This window comes from Dermacentor variabilis, chromosome 6 (genome assembly GCF_050947875.1).
Source record: "Dermacentor variabilis isolate Ectoservices chromosome 6, ASM5094787v1, whole genome shotgun sequence".
Taxonomy (NCBI): domain Eukaryota; kingdom Metazoa; phylum Arthropoda; class Arachnida; order Ixodida; family Ixodidae; genus Dermacentor; species Dermacentor variabilis.
The window spans coordinates 165,225,207-165,245,732 of NC_134573.1; the positions used below are offsets into that span (position 1 = coordinate 165,225,207).

The 20,526-nt window shown below is 44.1% G+C and overlaps 1 protein-coding gene across 3 annotated transcripts in view; it reads right to left on the bottom strand.

Moving 5' to 3' along the window:
• Nucleotides 1-2,835: 2,835 nt before the first annotated feature.
• LOC142585669 (uncharacterized) overlaps nucleotides 2,836-20,526 on the bottom strand; it is an 81,253-nt gene continuing 63,562 nt past the window's right edge. For all 3 annotated transcript variants that reach the window (XM_075696603.1, XM_075696605.1, XM_075696602.1), the window contains 2 exons: nucleotides 6,052-6,162; nucleotides 2,836-5,078 (listed from right to left, as the gene is read on the bottom strand). In XM_075696603.1, coding sequence (XP_075552718.1) covers nucleotides 4,692-5,078; nucleotides 6,052-6,162 — 498 coding nt within the window. In that variant the 3' untranslated portion in view covers nucleotides 2,836-4,691. The remainder of the gene's footprint in view (nucleotides 5,079-6,051; nucleotides 6,163-20,526) is intronic.

Sequence of the window (20,526 nt, forward strand, 5' to 3'; positions counted from 1 at the left end):
AACAGTGTGCACTTGTCTCTCACCGTTTCGAGCCCGGTAGCTTCCTCTCATTAACGCTAGCGCGAATAAGCGTCACTCAAGGAAAAACACCAGCCGCATGTTACTGACGCTAATTTAGGGTAAATACTCGCCCATTGAAGAATACTCGCCCCGTTGGGCCCATCAAGTTTAGGTTAGGTTAGGCCTTGCTTTTTCACATCATCCGCCTAATCTAAAATTGATTATAAAACGAAAACTCTCCGTGTTAGGTGAGTTCGAAGCTCAATTAAAACTTTTGCTATCAGTTGCGAGGCGTAAGGAGAAACCTGTGAAGGTACAAGTGCTTTCCTTCACTGTTATTACTGTTTACTGCATATTAATGTACTATCATAGCATGTTCTATTTACATTTCCTTTTCTCTCTCTTCATATATTGCCACCTGTATATAAGCCTCTCTATAAAGCAGGCCCTCACAAAAAATTTTAGAGATGTTTTGTTTATGTTCGAAACGCATTGGCGCTAAAAATGAATCAAATATTAACTAAGCTTCCTTTGAGTACTTTTTTTAGTTGTTATAACAAATCGCTCACAGAGTTTCAGTTGAACCTCACAATGTGCTTTCAGCTTAAGTTTTGTTAAGTACACTGGTACATTCTATATTGTTTAATGTGGGTGTCTGTTACACATAACAGAAAATGCCACACGTCTGGAAAAAAATTCAGGCAAATTATGGCAATTGTAGCGGTGCAACTCTTCTGCTTTCTTTTCTTGTGTTTCCCATCTTTTCAATAGCTGCGCGAAAATATTTCGTTGGAATTTTCTGTCATTTTACAGAATTTGTTTTTGCACATTTGACAATTTTATGCGGCTAATACTTACTCGGCTCTGACTGCAGCTTTCAGAGAGCATGAAAGAGCCAAACGTTGTGGACACGGTTGTAACAGATTATTCAACTGTAACATACTAATAACGCTACATAGAACACACGAGAAGCAACACGGCATTCTAATCTCCGTGCTGCATCGAAACACCGATTCTACCTCTATATACAGTAAGGGTATGCGAATATTCGAAACCTTCAAATGACAGATCAAAACGAATCGAATTGTCTTTATTCGATTAGGTCTTCGAATCGAATGGTCGCTACTTGGACATACGATTATTTTTTCATATGCGTTACGCCGCCGACTACACACTATCAAACATGAAAATGAAGCAAAGATGCGACGCATTTCATCGAGGATTGTAGCAGCAGAACTTGCGGAACACAGACACAATAACGGAACGAATAAACGTAGACGCAGCTGCGTCTGCGTCTATTCATTCCTTTCTGTGTCTGTGTTCCACAAGTTCTGCTGCTACAATACTCGTTGACTGAACAAACTAGCTCAGTTAGAACACCCTTTTGTTATGCATTTCGTTCCATCCAGCAGTTTACATAACATTCTAGAGCACGCTGCGTCGTTCAGTCAGCCATATTTTCCCTGGCTAAACACGATCGCTAGAAATAAAGCGTTTGGACCCGGCATTAGGCAGTGGGTATTCTCTGTTACTATATATAGACGCAGCACCTGTGTCCTCCCATCGGATTAAATCACAATACATTTCACTGCAGCATATAGTGCCACCAATTGCCGCGACAAGTGGCACAAAAGAAAAGGTGCTGTCCTTTCTTTTTAATTGTGTCGTCACCGCAGGTCATACGCATGTCTGGCGACTGGTATACACAAATATAATTTGGTTCACAGGGTCACCTTCATAAACTTTACATCATAACGTATGAGTTTTTGAACAACCTGCTTAGTTGTTCCTGATGCTTCCTCTGTGTTTCTATTAAAGCGTTCCTTATAATATGCAGTGTAATGACAGGAAAATGCGATTGTTGTGAAAACTATGACGGTTAAAAATTGGTCGATATTAAAAATAAGAACACTCTAAATTATTCACAAATTATTCGAAAGGTATTCAATATTCCATTCGCTTCTGGCACTATTCGATTCTTTTTTGATTCGGTCTCAAAAAATGCTATTCATGCACTCAAAATAGATAGTCATGCTCCAAGAAGCAATGGCTGGTCCTGTGAGCAGCTGAATTGTTTCATAATTTAAGAATAATTGTCTCGGGCATAAGATATATTTCTGTCTACACTTAAGGGGTAGTGAAGCTGCCCACAAATGTTAATTAACGATAGCAAAGAATAAAGAAACAAACAAAATTAATTTCGCTCGCAGTATCATCACAAATGCTCGCGTGAGGATAGTCTCCACGAAAGTCCTAAATATAAAGCAGCTTCATAAATATTATATTACATTCGTAAGCACAGAAGTCAACATCTGATGAAACTCAAATTAGGCCTCCCAAAGTTAATGAAGCTGCTGCATTCAGAACTCACTGTTTCTATGTCAGTTTTATACCACGTGAAAGCGTTCACATAGATCATTCCAGTGTTGTGTGGAAGGATCTCTTGCCTTTTGCCTCGAAGCCTGGTGAAGGTATTTTCCCAAAGCACAGCCTCTGCTCACTGGATTTCTTTTTTTAGAGAATTTCTCCTGATTTCAGAACTATGCCTCTTTTTAGGCCACCTACTCGGCAGGGTCATACATTGCCCTTCATCGACGCTTCCTTTAAACATTGTATAACATCACAAGTGTCTTTAACAGGAGGTCCCGATACAGTCTTTGACTATGGGACCTCCTTGTGTATGCTACACACATGTAATTATCTGTACTTTAACTAATAATTAAATTATGAAATTATGAAATCGTAGATGTAGTGAAGCGTACTCAGCAGAAAATACGTTCGTAAGAATAATGGGGGATATGCCCATCAGATAGTTACAATCACCACGCAGAGACATATGGTTCAAACATGTGTTTATTTTGTGGCTCAGTGAAAAAACTTGCGTATGTAAAACTTACAAAGAAAGACAGTTGCTTAGATGGCAGAATTCCGTGATGACAAAAAGGCACTGCAATAATGGCATAAATAAGGCAATAAGCTCACTTCATCAATCTCAGCACATATGAGACAGCCTTGAATGCCACCGATGAATGACTATACATAAACTTGCCAATATAGAGCTGAATGTATAGCCACATACTCATAAATGAAAGATCTGTGAGTCGAAAATTTGTTTCGGGTCGACTGAAGCAATGGAAACCAGATGCCATTCTGATAAGTCTATAAATACAGCAATGAGCAAAACCCAGACAGCGTACGCGAAGTATGACTCCGAGGCTTGCGAGAAGGCATGACATTAGAATGAAAATATGACATTGTTTGAAGCTATTTGCAGTTATTATGCCTAATACTGCTCATCCCATGTCTGAATAAGTAATCACTAAGATCAATTGTAAAAGCGTTATGACTGTTTCATACACATACATACACACATACAATAAAGGATGTCAAATGCAGCAATAACATCTTCGCAGATCACGCACGCAGTGATATTTAGGTCATTCCGGTGCATAGTACTAGAAACTAACTGTAAGCAGTCGAACGCACTTTAGAGCCTAGTAGCAATGTAATATTGCTTGAATTGCAATGAAATAGTCTCAAGACCACTAAGGTTGTCTCATCCAGCATATGGACATGTCACTGAACCAAGAAAGAAGTGAATGCCCTGAAAAAGATGATACACGCGAGTTTTATTTAAGTTTTGTGTTTTCTGACTTGTAAAACGCGAAAGATGCAAATGGTGCAAAACAAAACAATAATAAAAATGTAAAAAAAAGCTACTAAGGCTGCCCAAAAACATCCGTCACACGCTCCCACACCACCAGACCTGCTGCTATAGGCCACCATTATACCAGCAGTGAGCCAAAGTTTTGAAGCGTGCTGCGCACTATCGTCTTGAGCTTTCGAGAGCTTTCCCGAGTCGGTGGTGCTACATCACGACTGCGATGCTCAGTAACATTTCCAGCACTCAAGTAAGTTTTGGTGAAAACACTACGAAAGGCCCCTAAAACCAGTGATGACGAGCGGCAGTGAGCAACCGTGTTTATTATGGTTGATTACATTTACCTTCGAGCAAATGGTACATATTTACCAAGAGTAAACGTTACCACGCTATCGCTTGTTTGACAACACCTGAGAGACACATGTGGAAGTCTTCTTTTATCGAGAGTTTTTTCGAGCGGAATCTCAGGTGGTTCCCACAAGAACACGCCCGTGTTATTTTTTCGCGGCACTAACCGGTAAATATGCCTTGTCCCGAAATATTCGCGTACGTATAGCTGCGTATCACATATGTCCTTGCAACTACAAAACACGCCTCCATGCCCATGTGACAAAGACACATTCACGTAGACAGGACGTCACGATGCGTTTCTAGTCTACGCGAACAGTCTAACAGGTCTTAGGAAACGAGGTGTTTCTTTTTCATTTGTGCTGCCTTTGCAAGCGATAACACGCCTGAAAGCTACAATTAGCGCCGTTTAAATGCACAGGAAACGCGTGTCGATGATAGTTTCCGCTGGTGGCGAACGAGGTTGAAGTCCTTACATTAAGCGAACGCGTGTCTCCTTGCGGACGTCGTTGCATTGTCCCAAAACTTTGCGTTGGGCCTTAAGCCGGCTAAAGAAGCAACACGCCTGTCTCAGAACTGCGTTGGCAGCTGTGCACTTGTATGCAAGGACGGGAGTAGTCCCGCGAACAAGGGGTCGTACGAATTGTGTGGACTCCAACTACCAAGTAGTGGCGAGCGACCATTAGCTCTTCTTCACACTTTGGTCCACAGCGTCCAGAACCGGAACGTCTACGTCGTCGCCGAGCGCTGGCGACGGTGACGTCTTCTCAGGCGACGGAGACCGCGGAGTTGGCTGAGGGTGGGGCATCCTGTTTTCAACGTGCATCTTGACGCTCGCGGGGTCCTGGTTGTCAGTGCCCTGCTCGTTCGTGTGCACGGTCGCCCGGAAGCCGTCCTTGTCGGCTACGTAGTGCACGGTGCGCTTCCGGCCGTCCACGTCCTCCACGATGTAGTAGCCGGTGACGCGCCCCGTGTCGTCTTTCGTCTCGTGCCGCGACATCTTGCTGCCGAGGCCATCGTACGAAGAGTAGCCGAACGAGTAAGGGTTCACCCGCTGCTGCTCGCCATCCTGTAAATAATTAAGACAGGCAGAATGAGAAGAGAACAAGGGCGAGAGTTAGGACGATGAAATTTAAACAACGTCGCAGCTCCTGGCATCCCAGCTGCAAGTTCTGCTTCTCAACGTTCTCAATTTGGTGACTGTGACCGAAATTTATATACCCACCAAATTTCGTTTGCTTACTCCGTCAAATTGGTTGGCCCACCCAAAACAATGCGCGCGCGTGCGTTTGTGTGTGTGTGTGAGTGTGAGTGTGTGCGTGCGTGCGTGCGTGCGCGCGCGCACGCGCGTGTGTGTGTGTGTGTGTGTGTGTGTGTGTGTGTGTGTGTCATTTTTTTCAGCGTCACCTTTATCATTGTCATCAATCATCATCTACAACACTGATTTAGTCGTGGAATATTCAGTGCGCCGTTGGATTACCTTTAGCACAACAGGAACTACGGCGGACGCGGCCAGTGAAATTAGAAAGTGGATTTCCACACTAGGCAGACAAACTAAAATCTGTGAGGGTCATTGGTAGAAGACTAAAACAGGTGTATTCCAAACACTTAGCTATGGTGGTCAATTGCAAAGAGTGAGGCTGTAGCACCTCATTTGAAGAAACAAAAATTGTGTGTCGTCACGGTATTATGCCTCCTGTAGACTTTCTGTAGACTGTTACTAATCCATCTTGCCTTTCTCGCTAACACAAAAACTTACATGAACAGACTGGCACTGTAATTTACAGCTGCAAGAGTTGGCAAAAGCAGATCTTCCGATTTCTCTCCGAAAATTCACTACATTGAAGACTCATCACTGAGATTTAAGCAGAGTTATCAATAACTTGTGGCAGTCATTCGTCACACGGCCTTTGAATACTAATGAATGAGAGCCCAGGTGTACAGAACAAGATTGTACATTGTAATGTCACACGGGTCGCCTACAAATGGATAAGATGGGCCAGTCAGATTTTTAGAAATTTGCATATAGCTCTCAGTCATACCTCATCTCGGCCTCCCTCATCACTGACTCCCGCCGAATTCACCCCTCGACGCAGCAACTCTTGACTGGAGATGTCCTGGCCGAGTTTCTGTTCTGGACCTTGCTGAAAAGCCTGCAAGTGTGAAGGAACGAAAAAAAAAAAGAGAGATCAACTCTCAGCTCTGGCGAGCTCCTCTGGTGGCGGTTGTCCTCTACGTGTTTTCAGCTGAACTATACATCATACACTTACCATGAAACACAGCACAATTGTGGGTACTTTACTTCAGAATTTTATTCAGGGTGTAGCCCCTACACGTAACGGCAAACATTAACTTGCCAAAATTTAATTATGCAAATATTTATGATAATCGCGATGGAATTATAATTGTCTCGCTCTTATTCACGGCTTTTGAATAAAAAAAATAAAATCAACTTCCGCCCTATTTAACAAAGCTCTCCAAGAGCTCTCCCGAATGCTTATAAAAGAAGCAATTCCAATTAAGGTGCCCCAAAATTTGTTGCTAGCTGTATTCTAACACAGCCATCAAAGCGCTCATTTTGGTGTTCATAAAGCCCTACAGAATAGCACGTTTTCGCTATCCAACTTCTAGCCCGCCGAGGCATTCAAGGTATCAGCATTCGGAGCAAACGACGATATATGTAGACGCGACGATGATTTTCGGTAAGATAGACACCGCGAAGCCTATTACTACCACCAACGACCTGATCATGCGGATACAAATGGCACTGATGACAGAGACGCCAAAGACTTTCTTCTAAAGTTTAATTTCAGAGCCATTATTCGTAATATTCGCTTGCGCGTGAAAGATCCTGGAATCGACTAATTACGTCCGCGAACTGCAACAAACTTGATTCTTATGTAACAAGCTTATTAACTTCAACATCTTTTTCTTATCTTTTTGCAGCGATGCCATGTGCCCATGGTGGGACAGTGACAAATAAAGCCGTACGATTTCTAACAACAAATATATGTTCAGGGCAAACTAAAGCAAGCGCAGGAATGTTCTGCGGTCCTACAGCACTTGTTTCTTCAATACATGGATTCTTTGCCTACAAGCGGGCGTCTTAGATCTGCTGGCACCAAGCCATCTAGTTCCTCACGAGATTCTTTAATCGTATCGCCGAATCACTTAACGAAGACTTCATATCTGTCCACGGCTCTGATGCATGATGGTTTCGGATGTTATTGGCGCTGCTTTTTTGCCATCAAAATACTGCACATACCCAGGAACGAAACTGACTGAAGAGAATGAGCGCGAAAAGACGCGCGAGAAGGAAAAATAAAAAGAAAAAAAGTACATAAGTTCGTAGAATTATCTTTAATTCTCTTGCCAGGACAGAAAAGAAAATTGTGAGCAGGTTCAGAAAGAACTAGCGCACTAAAAACAGTATCTCCATCATAGAAACCGTGAGAACTCGTCATAGTATATTTATATAGCGGGAATGGTTTGCGTACCATGCTGAATTGAAAGATGACAAATATAAACGTGTTTGAGGTCAATGAAAGTAAACATTTATGGATGCTTATCATTTTAAATAGATTAGGGGGCATTCCGGGGAACGAGAAGGAACGGTGTTGCAAAAAAAGAAGAAAGATATGACTAGTAAATGTTGAGCCCAGGGGAAGATAAAATTTTATACGCTGGAGAAGCACACGACGCTAGTTCTGGTCAAGTATCTGGGGGTGTTCTTTTGCTCTGTGTCTTTTACCAATTGTTTTTGAGTCTTTTGTTCCAATATCTGTTAACTTTCCAGAGTAATTGCCTATTTCTCTCCATTGTCTCTCTCATGGCCAGGCCAGGAGGCTTCCACCTAGTCGGCTTCCATTCCTCTCTCTGATTTGCCGGTAGAGTTTTTCTTGCGCAGTGGAACGAACAGCGTACCTATTCCTTTGGTTCCGAGTGATGGCGGAGTGATTCGCATGAAGAATCCCAAGGCAATTTAAACCGAACTCCGAATGGCCAAAGCTAATTTTCAACAAATCACCGAGGTTCGACAGTTTGGCCAAGGGGGCATTCTTTGCTGTTCGTGAGACCAGACATGTGTTCAAGATTTACTGAAGTGCGATGTTCTTGCGACACATCCGGTGAGCAGTTTCCTTCCTCATCATCTTGCATGTACCAAATGCCCAGTCTGCGGTGTCGACATAAGTCTATGTCCCGCAGAAATTTTGGAAATGTTTTCAGTGGCAGGCGTGATTTCAGTGTATCGTTGCAGCCATTTCGTTGATAATAAGCGCATGCCCATAGAAACAGTCATTGCTACATTTTCTGGAAAGAACCGCCCATCGGAAATCAAGGCATGGCCACTTATGTACCGAGTTGAGCCTCTATCCCCCCGCGTCCTTCAGTGTCTAAAGTGCTGGCGGTTCGGGCACTTTATAAAAGGTCGCAAGTCTAAGACACGATGCCGGATTTGTGGAGAAGGCCATAATTGAAATGACTGTTCTTGCCGAAATGAGTCCTACGGCCTTTGCAGTGGTTCTCACCCTGCAGATCAGCCTAACTGCCCTGCGAGGTCAAAAGAAGTGCAAATCCTCGAAGTAATTGACAGAGGTCCATGCTCTCGTCGTGAGGCCATTGGATAAATTTAGAGCAGGACTCAAGGGTATGCTAGTATAACGACCCGTCAAACACAGTGTATGGAAAACTCGATCTCTCAGGCTGTGCCATCTTTCATAAGAAAGGCGCTGGAGAAAACAATGGAGCGTATTGTGAAAAATCTCACCGACTCCCTTGTTGAGGTGCTGTCCTCACAACTAGCTCCGTGGCTTCAACTAACCAATAAAACGAACACTGCGGATCAGGTGTGGGGTCTACTGCGCAATCCGCCTATTGAAATATTGCCTTCAATATTGGCGCAGGCATTGACTAAAAACGATTCATCAAAGCCAGCAACGTCTGAGAAAGTTGACCGCATCTGTCTCTCCGACATAGATAGAATGGAAAATCAAGATGTAGATATGGACCCCTGACCTCTTAAACGAACAAGGTCGCCGATAGAGAAAAAGACTAGCTCTCCCACCAATTTCAAGGCAAAAAAGTACGTTAGAAAGATTCCAACTAAGAAGGACTTCCTAAAAGAGAGCGTTTTATACCAAGCAGTCTCTGCTGCTCGGATTTATTCACGATAGGAACTTTAACAGTAATTCAGTGGAACTGTCGCCCTAGATCTCATGTGTGCTACCTGGAGCATGTCCGATACCTCCTGGAAGACTGGTGATTCCGGAGGTAACAGTGATCACCTCCCTATAATTTTTGAAGTTCTTACCCCGTTAAGTAGTTTAGATAGTCATGTGCGCACTTTTGTTAATTACGCAAAATTTAAAAATGCGCTAAAATCAACTTTGAACGCTCAGAAGGGCATGAAGTGGGACATTAAAGCAATGAGCCTATGTTCAATTCTAAAACAATCATCATAAAATGCTCAATTTGTTGTGCAATCTACTAAAGGTGGATCATATTGTTCCTGGTAGAATTCTGAATGCGAGTGAGATTTTAGACGTAGAAATGCTGCGTGGGAAAAAAAAAAACTTTCATACAACCAATGCCCTGTTAATTGAGCTGATTATACATATATAGCTACTATATTTAAACGAACAGTCTCAAAAGCTAAGGAGGATTATGATTCCAAGCACTACACATATCTTTCGAAGTCTAGCACTAAAATAGCGCTGTTTAAGTTTCCTCGATCCCGTGAAGTCATACCGGCGCCCGTGAATATCGACTCTGTCGTTCTCTCAACAAAAGAATGATTAGAATCACTTGAGCAAAGTGCTCAAGGACTTGCGCGACGTTTCAAGCATAAATTGCCGATAGGACTAAAGAAACCTCTTTTGGGAGATGACTTTGTAAAAGTAACAGCGACAGAGCTTGAGGGCATTATTTGTTTGTTACCGGCGTCAGCCCCACGTCCAGATGGCATTACAACAGGAGTGCTAAAAGTTTTGATTGATTACGTGCCTCAGGACCTGCTCAATATAATAAATTTCTCTCTCAAAAATTCACGGGTTCCAAGAGAGTGGAGAGTAGCTAAAATTATTCCACTATTGAAGAAAAAAGCAACTGGACTTGCCTTAGACAAAATAAGACTAATTTCTCTTACTTCCAATATCGTCATATTAATAGAAAGGGTTGTTCACCGCCGTATCACAAATTTTATGCAGAATGATACCCTTCTGAGTCCTTGTAAGATTGTATTTCGTGCCGGCCACTCCATATGGTGCGCCTATGTAGATTTAGAGAGCCGCATTAACCTTGCTTGCCGCAAGCGAGAGTACGCAGCTTTGGTGACGCTAGATGTAGCAAAAGCATATGACTCTCTAGAATATTGTATTCTATTCAACAAGCTTCAGTCTACGGATTTCCCGAAGTATATAACCGCTTGGATCTATGAATTTATGAGGGATAGAGAGTTTTATTGTTACCAACATGGTATTTCGACGTCTAAACACAAGCAGACAAGATAGGTACTACAGGATTCCGTTCTTTCCCCTATATTATCTAATACTTTGCTAAGTACAATTCCTTTGTCTCCGGAAGTACATGTTTATGTTTATGCGGACGATATCGCATTTTTTATATCCGCAAATAATATACATTCGCTGCACCAGTCGTTGCAGAATTATTTAGGAATGCTGGAAACATGGCTAGAGGGGTTATGTATGTCGCTAAATATTAGCAAAAGTGAGGTATTAGTATTCCCGTTAACTGCACAGGTGCATATATCTTTACAATACCGACAGGAAATCATTTCTAAAGTTGACGAAGTCAAGTACCTTGGTGTTATTTACGATGGAAAACTCACCTGGCGCCGTCACATTGATCATATTAAAACAAAGGCAAACGTGCCGTAGCTACTCTCCGCCGGCTCAGCCACCATCGCTTTGGACTACGCTGGGATGATTATATGATGATATATAAAATGTATGTTCAGCCTATATTAGAATTCGGCTGTGTAACATTTTCCGGTGGTCCCTTCTACAAAAGTAAACCTCTCATACTCTTAGAAAGGGAAGCTCTACGATTATGCCTCGGGCTACCTAGATTTGTTGCCAACACGGTTTTACATAAGGAAGCTCATATACCCACCGTATATTGCAGATTCCACATGCTTACGGTTCAGACATTTTTAAAGATTTATGACTTTTTAAAAGGACGTAAGCAATATGTATTCATCACTGAACCGTCTGAGTTTTTTCAAATACCATGGTCGAGATTACACAGTCACAGATAATATTTGTGCAAGCACAGTTACAAAAATTGGATGTGTCCAAACGCCAAGTTTGCCATTCGAATGATGCCATACCAGACCTCCAAAGTGAGTTCGAGGACATATTTCCAAATCACGCTAAACTATCACCAAGCAGACATTTATTTAATACCTTACACGGCCAAAACCTACACCAGCTAACCACTGACAATCTAATAGCTACTGACGCTTCTGTGTGCAATGAGAAGGCAGGAGGGGGAGCTTCTCTGAATCTCTTCAATGGTCTTCCTTCCTTCGCCTTCCCGACTTCACACGCATACCTCAGGCCGAATTATGGGCGATTATATTAGAATTACAAACCTCCCCCCCCCCCCAAATTATCCATTAGCTGTTATTATGACCGACTCGCGATATGTATGCACAGCACTTACTGTATCTTTAAATTCAAGAATTCAACGAACATTTCGTTCGATGGTACCTCCGTACTTACAAAAAGTATGTTTGCTTTAGATACCCGGACATCGTGGGTTGCACTTGAACGAACGAAATGGCTGATACGCTCGCACGAGCATCCCTCCATGGCCCTATCATATGTGTTTTGCCGACAGCAGCTTATATCACCGCGGCTAAGTGCAGAAATTTCTCTATATCACAAAACTCTGCCATATCCATCTTGACTTCCCACGGAATAAGAATAATTGGCGTCCATCAAGGCAATTAGAAGTCTCTTTTACAAATTTGAGATGCCCTATACCGCGTCTAAATTTTTACCGACACAGGTCTGGTCTTGCTATATCCCCTGCATGTTGTTTTTGCAGTGTACCTGAATCTATCGTACATTACTACCTCTCGTGCCGCCGCTTTTTAAGACAAAGAAAACTATTAGAATACTCATTTATCAAACTTGGCCTTTTGCTAACCTCGCCAACCATTCTTTCTTTTGGGGCGACTTCACTGGGATCCAGCCACAGAGATGCTTTTCTTGCAGTTTAATGTTTTATTACAGAGGCAAAAAGATTACCTTGCTGAATTTCTAAAATCATCAATTATTTCCGTTATTTCACTTCTTTATGTTAGCTTATTTTAACAAAATTATTAACAATATTTTCACTGTACTACTAAATCACAGTTCTTTAGTCCCAGGCTCCACTGTTCAAATCTAGTTTTGCTTTAATTTTAACCGTACGCAAAACCGCCTGCTTCTTGACCAATCCACCATAGTGGGTATGCGCCATTGTTTGGGAAGCCAAACGAAATGAAACGAAACGAGAAGCTCGAGGAAGGCGAGCCCTCGTAGAAGAAGAAGACGACGAGGCGCGAGACGGCGGCGGGCGCCTGCACGTGGGGTGCGCTCGAACACCTGAAACGGCCAGTCGGTTCCCGGGACATCGCCGCAGCTCTTTCCTCGTCCGTCGGGCTTCCATCCTAGACCGCCGCCACCCCGGGGACCAGCCGCCACCATGCCCGAGGAGGACGACGGCGGAAAGAAGGGCGGCAAGGACGACGCAAAGAAGGACAAAGGCAAGGACGACAAGAAGGACAAAGGCAAGGACGACAAGAAGGACAAGGGCAAGGACGACAAGAAGGACAAGGGCAAGGACGACAAGAAGGGTAAGGACGACAAGAAGGACAAGGAGCCCAAGAGCCCCAAGGGCGGCAAGGTTTCGGGCAAGGGCTCCGCTAAGGGAGCCTCGCCCAAGGCACCTGCCTCGGCGCACCCGCCCAAGGACGACAAGTCCGAAAAATCCGAAAAATCCGAGAAGTCCAAGAAGAGCGAGGCCTCCGAAAAGACCGATGTCTCCGAGGCTTCCGCCGAGTCCAAAAAGAGCGTCGAGAAGCGCTCCAAGGACAAGAAGTCGTCAAGCCCCTACAAGGCTCCAGGGCCGTCGGAGACGATGCGCAGGGCCATGGCCGACGCGGGTCCCGTGTACGCCGAGCGTTACTTCAACGACGAGTACGAGGACGACGACGAGACGCGCAACTACGTCGAGGTGCAGGTGTACGAGCGCTGCCCTTCCGGTATGAACGTTGGAGCACGAAACCCAGACAGGGGAGTGCAACACCAGCGGAGACACACGTACTACACGAATGCGCCGCCGACACGCCACCAGTCGCGCCTGCAGAACGACGGCACGCCACCGCCGATGCAGCAGCGAATCGAGCGACGAATAAGCTCGACGAGTCAGCGTCAGCTCATCTTCGATGGCTCAAGCATATCCGAGAGCCAGGAGGGCTCGTACTGCGAGTACGAGGAGCGCTGCCCTCCTCAAGTAATGCCAGGACGTCGTGCCAGTCGCGATCGCTACTCAGGCCAACAGATGGATCGCTACGCGTGTCCCCAACAGGATCGCCGCTCAAATCACCACCTGGATCGCCGCCGCTCAGGTCGCGTTTCGCGACAAGGTTCCCAACAACTCGCCATAACGCCAATCGCCGTGGTGGTCGATGTGGTGAACTTGGACAATCCCGGCGACGAGGGCCGCTTGTGCGCTTTCCCCTGCACTCGAGCGAGCTCGAGAGAACGTATGTGACGTCAACCGCGGTCACTGTCTGCGTTTCGAGATGATGGCGTTCAGGGCGGAAGGAGCGCCACGACGAGCAGGCGGGCGTGATGGACGCCGGTTAACAAAATTTATTGCAGTCAACTCGTGGTCACGGACTTCGTGGGACTTTCTCTTCGCGCCAGGTTGTTCGCAGCTGGGCACAGGATTACTTCTCCCATATTAAATTCCTACAAAAAGCCTTGTGCAACGCCTCTCTTCATTTAATCCTACTCGCCGCAGTGCCTCTGAGCCTTTGGCGCTTGGATCGGATTTTTTTCGGGACGAACACACTGTAATGGGGGCATTGCAAGAGAACGCCAGTGTTTTAGAATTTCTGTAAATGTTAAGGGGACACTGCGACGAAAAGTCTATCCAGTTAAGATGAATGCAAGGAATAATTTAACTGTCTTTTGAGATATTTAATATTGCCAGTAAACCACAAGGTGCAATAGCGTGAGGCTGATCGTCCGGACATCTTGTGGGCTTATACAAGGAGGTAAGCTGTCAGCACTACGGCCGACCGATAGTTGGCAGGGAATCGTGAACACAGGCAGTGTAAAACAAACGTGAAGGTAAAGGCAAGAGACAGGTGACAGGGGCGTTAACTTCCCACTGTTATTATTGTGAGAAACTTCACATAAATAGCGCAAAGACGGACGAACCGCGTTACCAAAGAAATTCAGACTTCATGTGCTAGCAGGCAAATCAACAAGCACTCGAGTATGAACCGCTGTTAGGTTTGGCGTGTGGCACCACGTGTTCAAAGGAATTTCAACCGACCATCTCACCCTGCCTCGTCGAAATGAGGCATGACTTCGCCTGCTATTGTTGGCGCCCCGCTCCACGTGAAGAAAGAACTTTCTCTCACCCGACCTTCTTCGACCAGGCCTCGTCGAAATGAAGCGTGACTTTCTAATTCGCCATGACCATTTCGAGTGTCTGCCTGTCTGGCGGAAGCCCCGCAGTGTACAGGCCTCTTTTGTGTGTGTATGTGTGCGTGGGTGTGCGAGTTTAGAGAGACCCTTCTCTCGAATTGGACCTAGAGGAGAACTTCCACGAACCCGCAGCGCGCAGAAGAGGCGGACAGGCGTCTACAATTCCAGGAGGTGGGACAACCTCTTCCTTTCAGCAGGCTCGGTATAACCAGAGGAGGAGGGGCCCTCTTTCTGTGCCGGTTACGGGACGTCGACGGAAGCAAGATCCCGCCCACGATTGTAGAGAGCCTATTTAAGGGGCTCCGAAATGTGCTTTTGATCACTTCATGCTCTTCTCATTTTCTTTCATCTACCTTTGAATAAACCATGCAAGTTTCGCACTAGAAATCGTTTCGCTCTTGCTTGGTCGCCATGATCTACCGGATGCCTGCAGCCCGCCGACAGCGCCACGCTACCCAATAATTAACGTCGGTCGAGCTTCAATAGGCAGGCGTCGCTACAACTCCGGAGCAGTACGATACGCTACCCTAAAGTACGCAACACCGCCCAGAAATCTCGCCCCTTTCTTTTCCGAGTGATGCCCAAGGCACACTTGACAATGTCGGTTGGTCGGTTGATTTGCCTTTATAACGTATAACCTCGACAACGTTGCACTTCACCGGCGTCTATGTTGTTGTTGTTGTTGTTGTTGTTGTAGCCTGTGATGCGTGTCGCTCCTACCCACGTTGGGGGATTGGCCAACAAATGGGTGGATTATTCGAAATTAATATGGAGCATAAATTTCCTTATAGCTATTGAAATAGCACTGAATAGTGCAGAATTACCTGTTAAATGAAATCAGGAAGGTCATATTGAATGAGTAATAATTAATTTAAAAGTAAAAACGAAAAGAAAATAATTTAGCACGGCATTCGTTTAGATTCTGTAAGGAATGTTTGTACAGCGAAGCATGCATCCCTGTGGCTGAATCCCAAAGTGGATGCTCCGAAAGAAATAATTGCAGCTTCTGTCAAGTCCAGGCCAGTTCTTCGAAAAGATATTTCCAACCACCTTTTTCTCACCGCGGTAAAGCGGCGACAAGATAGAAGAAAGTGCTGTATCGTCTCTTCCTCATTACAAAAAGAATAAAGTGGGGAGGGAACCAAACCCGACCTGTGTAAATAGAAATGCAGCGAAGGAATGCGGCAGCGTAATTTGGTGAGGCAGACCTCAAGCATCTTTGTGTCACAGGATTCGCTATGCCAGGGAAATGCCAGGTGCTTATACTCTGGAGAAGCAGTCAAATGTGGGTTTGATAAGGCTAATCTTATTGATCGCATCCGAAATCTTGCCGCCGTGATCTGTGCTGTCACTGGTAGAATAGGAAGAACAGGGCCGGATAGGGATGCATTTGCCAGTGAATCGGCAGTTTCATTAAAAAACAAACCTTTATGACCAGGCACCCAAATCAAATGAACACATTGCACATGGGCAGGAACTAGTACGTAGAAGAGTTTTAGCATGGGCGACCCATTAGTAGCGGTAAGGCAAGAGCATACAGAAAGGGAGTCAGTAAGAATAGCAGCCGTTGTAATCATTTTGTCTAGTTTACTTAAAGCTAGGATTATTGCTAAAAACTCGGCCAGAAAAATAGGCCAAAAATCAGGCACTCTTAAAGAAAAAGACCAGTCGAGTGCAGGACAAAATATTCCAATACCAGCTTTTTCCTCGCACTGTGAGGCATCTGTTGCAATGATAATGTTTGTTTCTAGAGCGCTTAGGTGGTCTTGCAAAATGACGTTTAAGATGCTGTAAGTGAGTAGTTTCGCATGGTTTGGGAAAATGTCATCGAACCTGATCTCTGGGTAATTTGAATGCGTATTATTAGGAAGCACCTCGCGAATTTGAACATTTAGGGGTTCAAGTAATGTTTGCACAAATATAATGTGTGGTCTATGAAACCTGGGCCGATGAATAAGAAAAAATAATTCTGGATCAGAGAGGAAAACAATTTGAGGACGGTTTAATAGGGATTCATATAGCATTAACAAAGTCTGAACGTTCAGAAGGTGAAATCGCCATAATATGGGTTGGATTCTTGCCTCCCGGTATAATGCGGCATTCGAAACGTATTTTGGGAGGCTTAGGCACAGACGTAGCTCCTCTCGTTCCAACAAAACTAGTGACCGAAGCTTGTATGATAGAACACCTGAGAATAAAACACATCCAAATTCTAACACCGGATGAACATACATGTTATATACCATCAAGAGGGATTTTCTTCGCATACCTGTTCTTCGATTGCTCAACTTGCGCAAAATGCCCACTGAACGAGCTCCTTTTGTCGCAATATATTCAATATGCGGCCGCCAGTTAAGATTTCCGTTGTAAATAACTCCAAGGTATTTGAGTGACTCTACTTGTGGGATATCTTCGAGATGATAGTTAAGCGATATGTATACTGAGTCTTTAACGGGAAAAACAAGGATAGCACACCTATTAGCATTCAGGTTTAAGTGTAAGCTATCCAGCCAGCCTTCCAGTTCCGTTAGATACGACTGCAGTATCTCGTAAAGAGAGTATATGTCACTAGCCATACCAAAACAGGCAATGTCATCAGCATAAACGTATGTACTGACATTTGGGTGAACAGGTATTCTGCTCAGTAAAATATTAAATAATACTGGTGAAAGTAGCGATCGCTGAGGCACACCTCTTGTTTACTTACGTTTACTAGAAGAATAGCCGCTTCGAAAACAATAGAACTTTTAAAAATTGATGCATCCATGCTACAATATAGCCTGGAAAGCAATGGCTCTGTAACCGATTAGTTAAAATTGTATGTTCAATGCTGTCATGAGCTTTACATATATCTAAGGCAACTAGAGCCGCGTATTGTTTTTTCTGTCTGGCGATGTTAATGCGACTCTCAGGGTATACATGTGCGTGCCATATTGAATAACCAGATCAAAATCCAATTTGACACGGACTCAACAATCGATTGTCGTCAATAAACTCTATTATATGTCCGAGAAGCACTCTTTCAATAAGTTTCACTATGTTTGATGTCAACGCAATTGGTCTGATGTTGTCGATAGTATACCCTGCTCCTTGTTTAAGTAACGGAATAATTTTTGCGATCTTCCATTCTTGTGGAATCTATGTATTACTAACAGAGTAGTTTAGCAACTTCAGAAGCTCACGTGGAGCTTCTTGAAAGAAAATCCTTAACATTGCATTTGTTATGCCGTCCGGGCCGGCGTTGTAGTTGGCAACTGTAACATAACCTGTGCTACTTTCGAATAGGATATCTCCTAGTAGCCCGAGAACGCAGGAGAAAAAACAGAAGTTTGAAGGCGCGTTGCGAACCGGCTCTCCTGTCCTTTAGCCAGTAGTTCTAAGGACTCCTGCATTTCCTGTGAGGTATAGACGATTGAGTCTACATTAACGCTAATTGGGAGTTTGTTTCTAAAACGAAGGTAATTAAATAAGGCACGTTTGTTTTTGGATTTAGATAGATAATCAAGATGGTTTTTATCGTACTCATCTTTTGCATGTTTAATAGTACGTTCGAAGGTTGCCGAAATAAATTGATAATCTTTCCAATTTTGTGGGCTCTGATTATGTAGAAGTTTTTTTCCAAGCAGCTTTCCTTCTTCTATAAACTCGTGTGCACTCACTCTTCCAGCACGGACTAGATGAGGAACGCTTGGCTGTCTGAATTACAAATTCAGACTTTTGTCGGGACATCTGTAACGCTGAACAAATATTCAAGCCAATTTCTTCGTCATTACTATTAGTTAGAGACGCAATGGTGGAGCGCATGCAGTCCTTAAATTTTTTGCAATTCAGAAGTATTCTGCCTTGTCGTTGAACTGACGTTAAAGGGCATGCAATTTCAAAGTATACCGGGAGATGATCACTGTTTGTACAGAAATCAATCGTTGTCCAAGATGTCACAGCGACACTGGTGCTAGAAAACGTCAAATCTAACACTGAGCGAAATTGTCCACGGACAAATGTAGGTCGTTTGATATTAAGACATGAAAGATTTTTATCTATGATCCAGTCCCACAGACGTGTCCCACATGAATCTGTTTTGTAACACATGACACGTGATGCGAGTTGAAGTCACCTGTAAGGATTACTTCATTTTTGCAGCTGGCAAGCACACTATCCATTTGGTATGTACTGTGCACGCCAGTGGGGAAATTAGCACCTATAATCGAAAATGAGCGGTAGCCTGGGATGCTAAGGTGCACTGCCAAAATTTTACATTCCGGAGACATTACCTTGAAAGCTATTTTCGCCTTATGACAGAATTTAGATGACAACAAAATCATTAAATCACCTCCTACTGAAAGGCGATCTAATCGAAAAGATCGAAAATCTTTAAAATGAACATTTTTCTCAGGAGTAAGCCAGATTTCTTATAAGACTATGACGTCAGGATTAAGATGAGTTGTTAAGCAATTTAAGTCTGTTGAAACAGAAAACCAGGAACGACAGTTCCACTGTAGCACTTTTAAAGAAGCTATGGTGATGATCTAATTGATATAATTGCTTCAGCGACTACCGTTGCAATGAACTTTCTTGGATGCCAGAATGATAAATCGGATTACCCTTTTTGTTTTTGGTATATGGACAAGAAACAGTTACTGAAGGCCCAGTTCGCTTTTGCGGCCTGGTATCTTGACTTATTTCCATATCGACCTGCGAGTCTGACTAACGCGAAGAACAAGGATCGGATCCTACAAATGTTGGGTCCGATGAGGTACTCGGCACTAGGACTAAACTGGCTACGTGTTCTGCAGCACAAGCAATCGATTTGGTGATTGGTGTTGCAGCTGTTTGCAACAGCTGTGTCATCTGCGCAGTAAACACTTGGGAAAGACATTCGGTAACACTTGTGACAATATGTTGCATAGCCTTTGTCATATGCTGCATAGCCTTTGTCATATGCTGCATAGCCTTTGTCATTGCTTTTTCTACGCCCGATTCAATGTGTCTCGACAAGTTGTCTTCATGTAAGGTAGATTGCCTCGCAGTGACGCCAGCGTATCCAAAGGCTCTTTCCTTGACGACTGCAATAGCTTCTCGCCGCGAACATCGTCGCCTGTCAATTACCTCGAGTACTTGTATTTCGTTAGCTCTAGCCGAGTAGTTTCCATAGTCAGCCGTATATCCCACCGGTTGACTACACCCACCACACTGATCGGTATCGCGGTACAAAATTCAGTTATCACAACAGGCTCGGCACCCGCTTCCGTTGCAGTACTTATCAAAGTGCTCCGCAATACCATTGCTGTTGTTTTTCGTGCTTTGCTCTTTTTTTGGATTAAGGGAGCATAAAGAAAGCACATCGTTATCATGTGTTTATTAGATTATTAAGCCGGAGGGCCAAGGCTGGGCACAGTGCGAGGCTATCCCGCACAGTAAGTTTGTGCCACTAAATAAAGGATCATCATCATCACCTCTCGCCGTCCCGCCGGGCTTCTTTCTCCTTTCTTTTTGCTGATTTGAAACCGAATCGCTGCATGTTTCCAGCCGCAACACTTCTTGACTTTAATTTCCTTTTGCAATTCCGGAATAATGAACCCAGGTGGCGTGATATGACCTGGTGAACTAGCCAACCACTACAGTGCAAGTGTAGAAAACAAGGTGTCCTTTGGTTGTTGCTTGGTTTAAACACAAGGTACGTGGGAGCTTCCGTGCTGATTTCGAACTGTTGACGCACTAGGCATTTGGCTCACGACAAACCTATTGTGCAATATGCTTTCACTTTCGGTTTAGCTTCGCCCGCGAAGT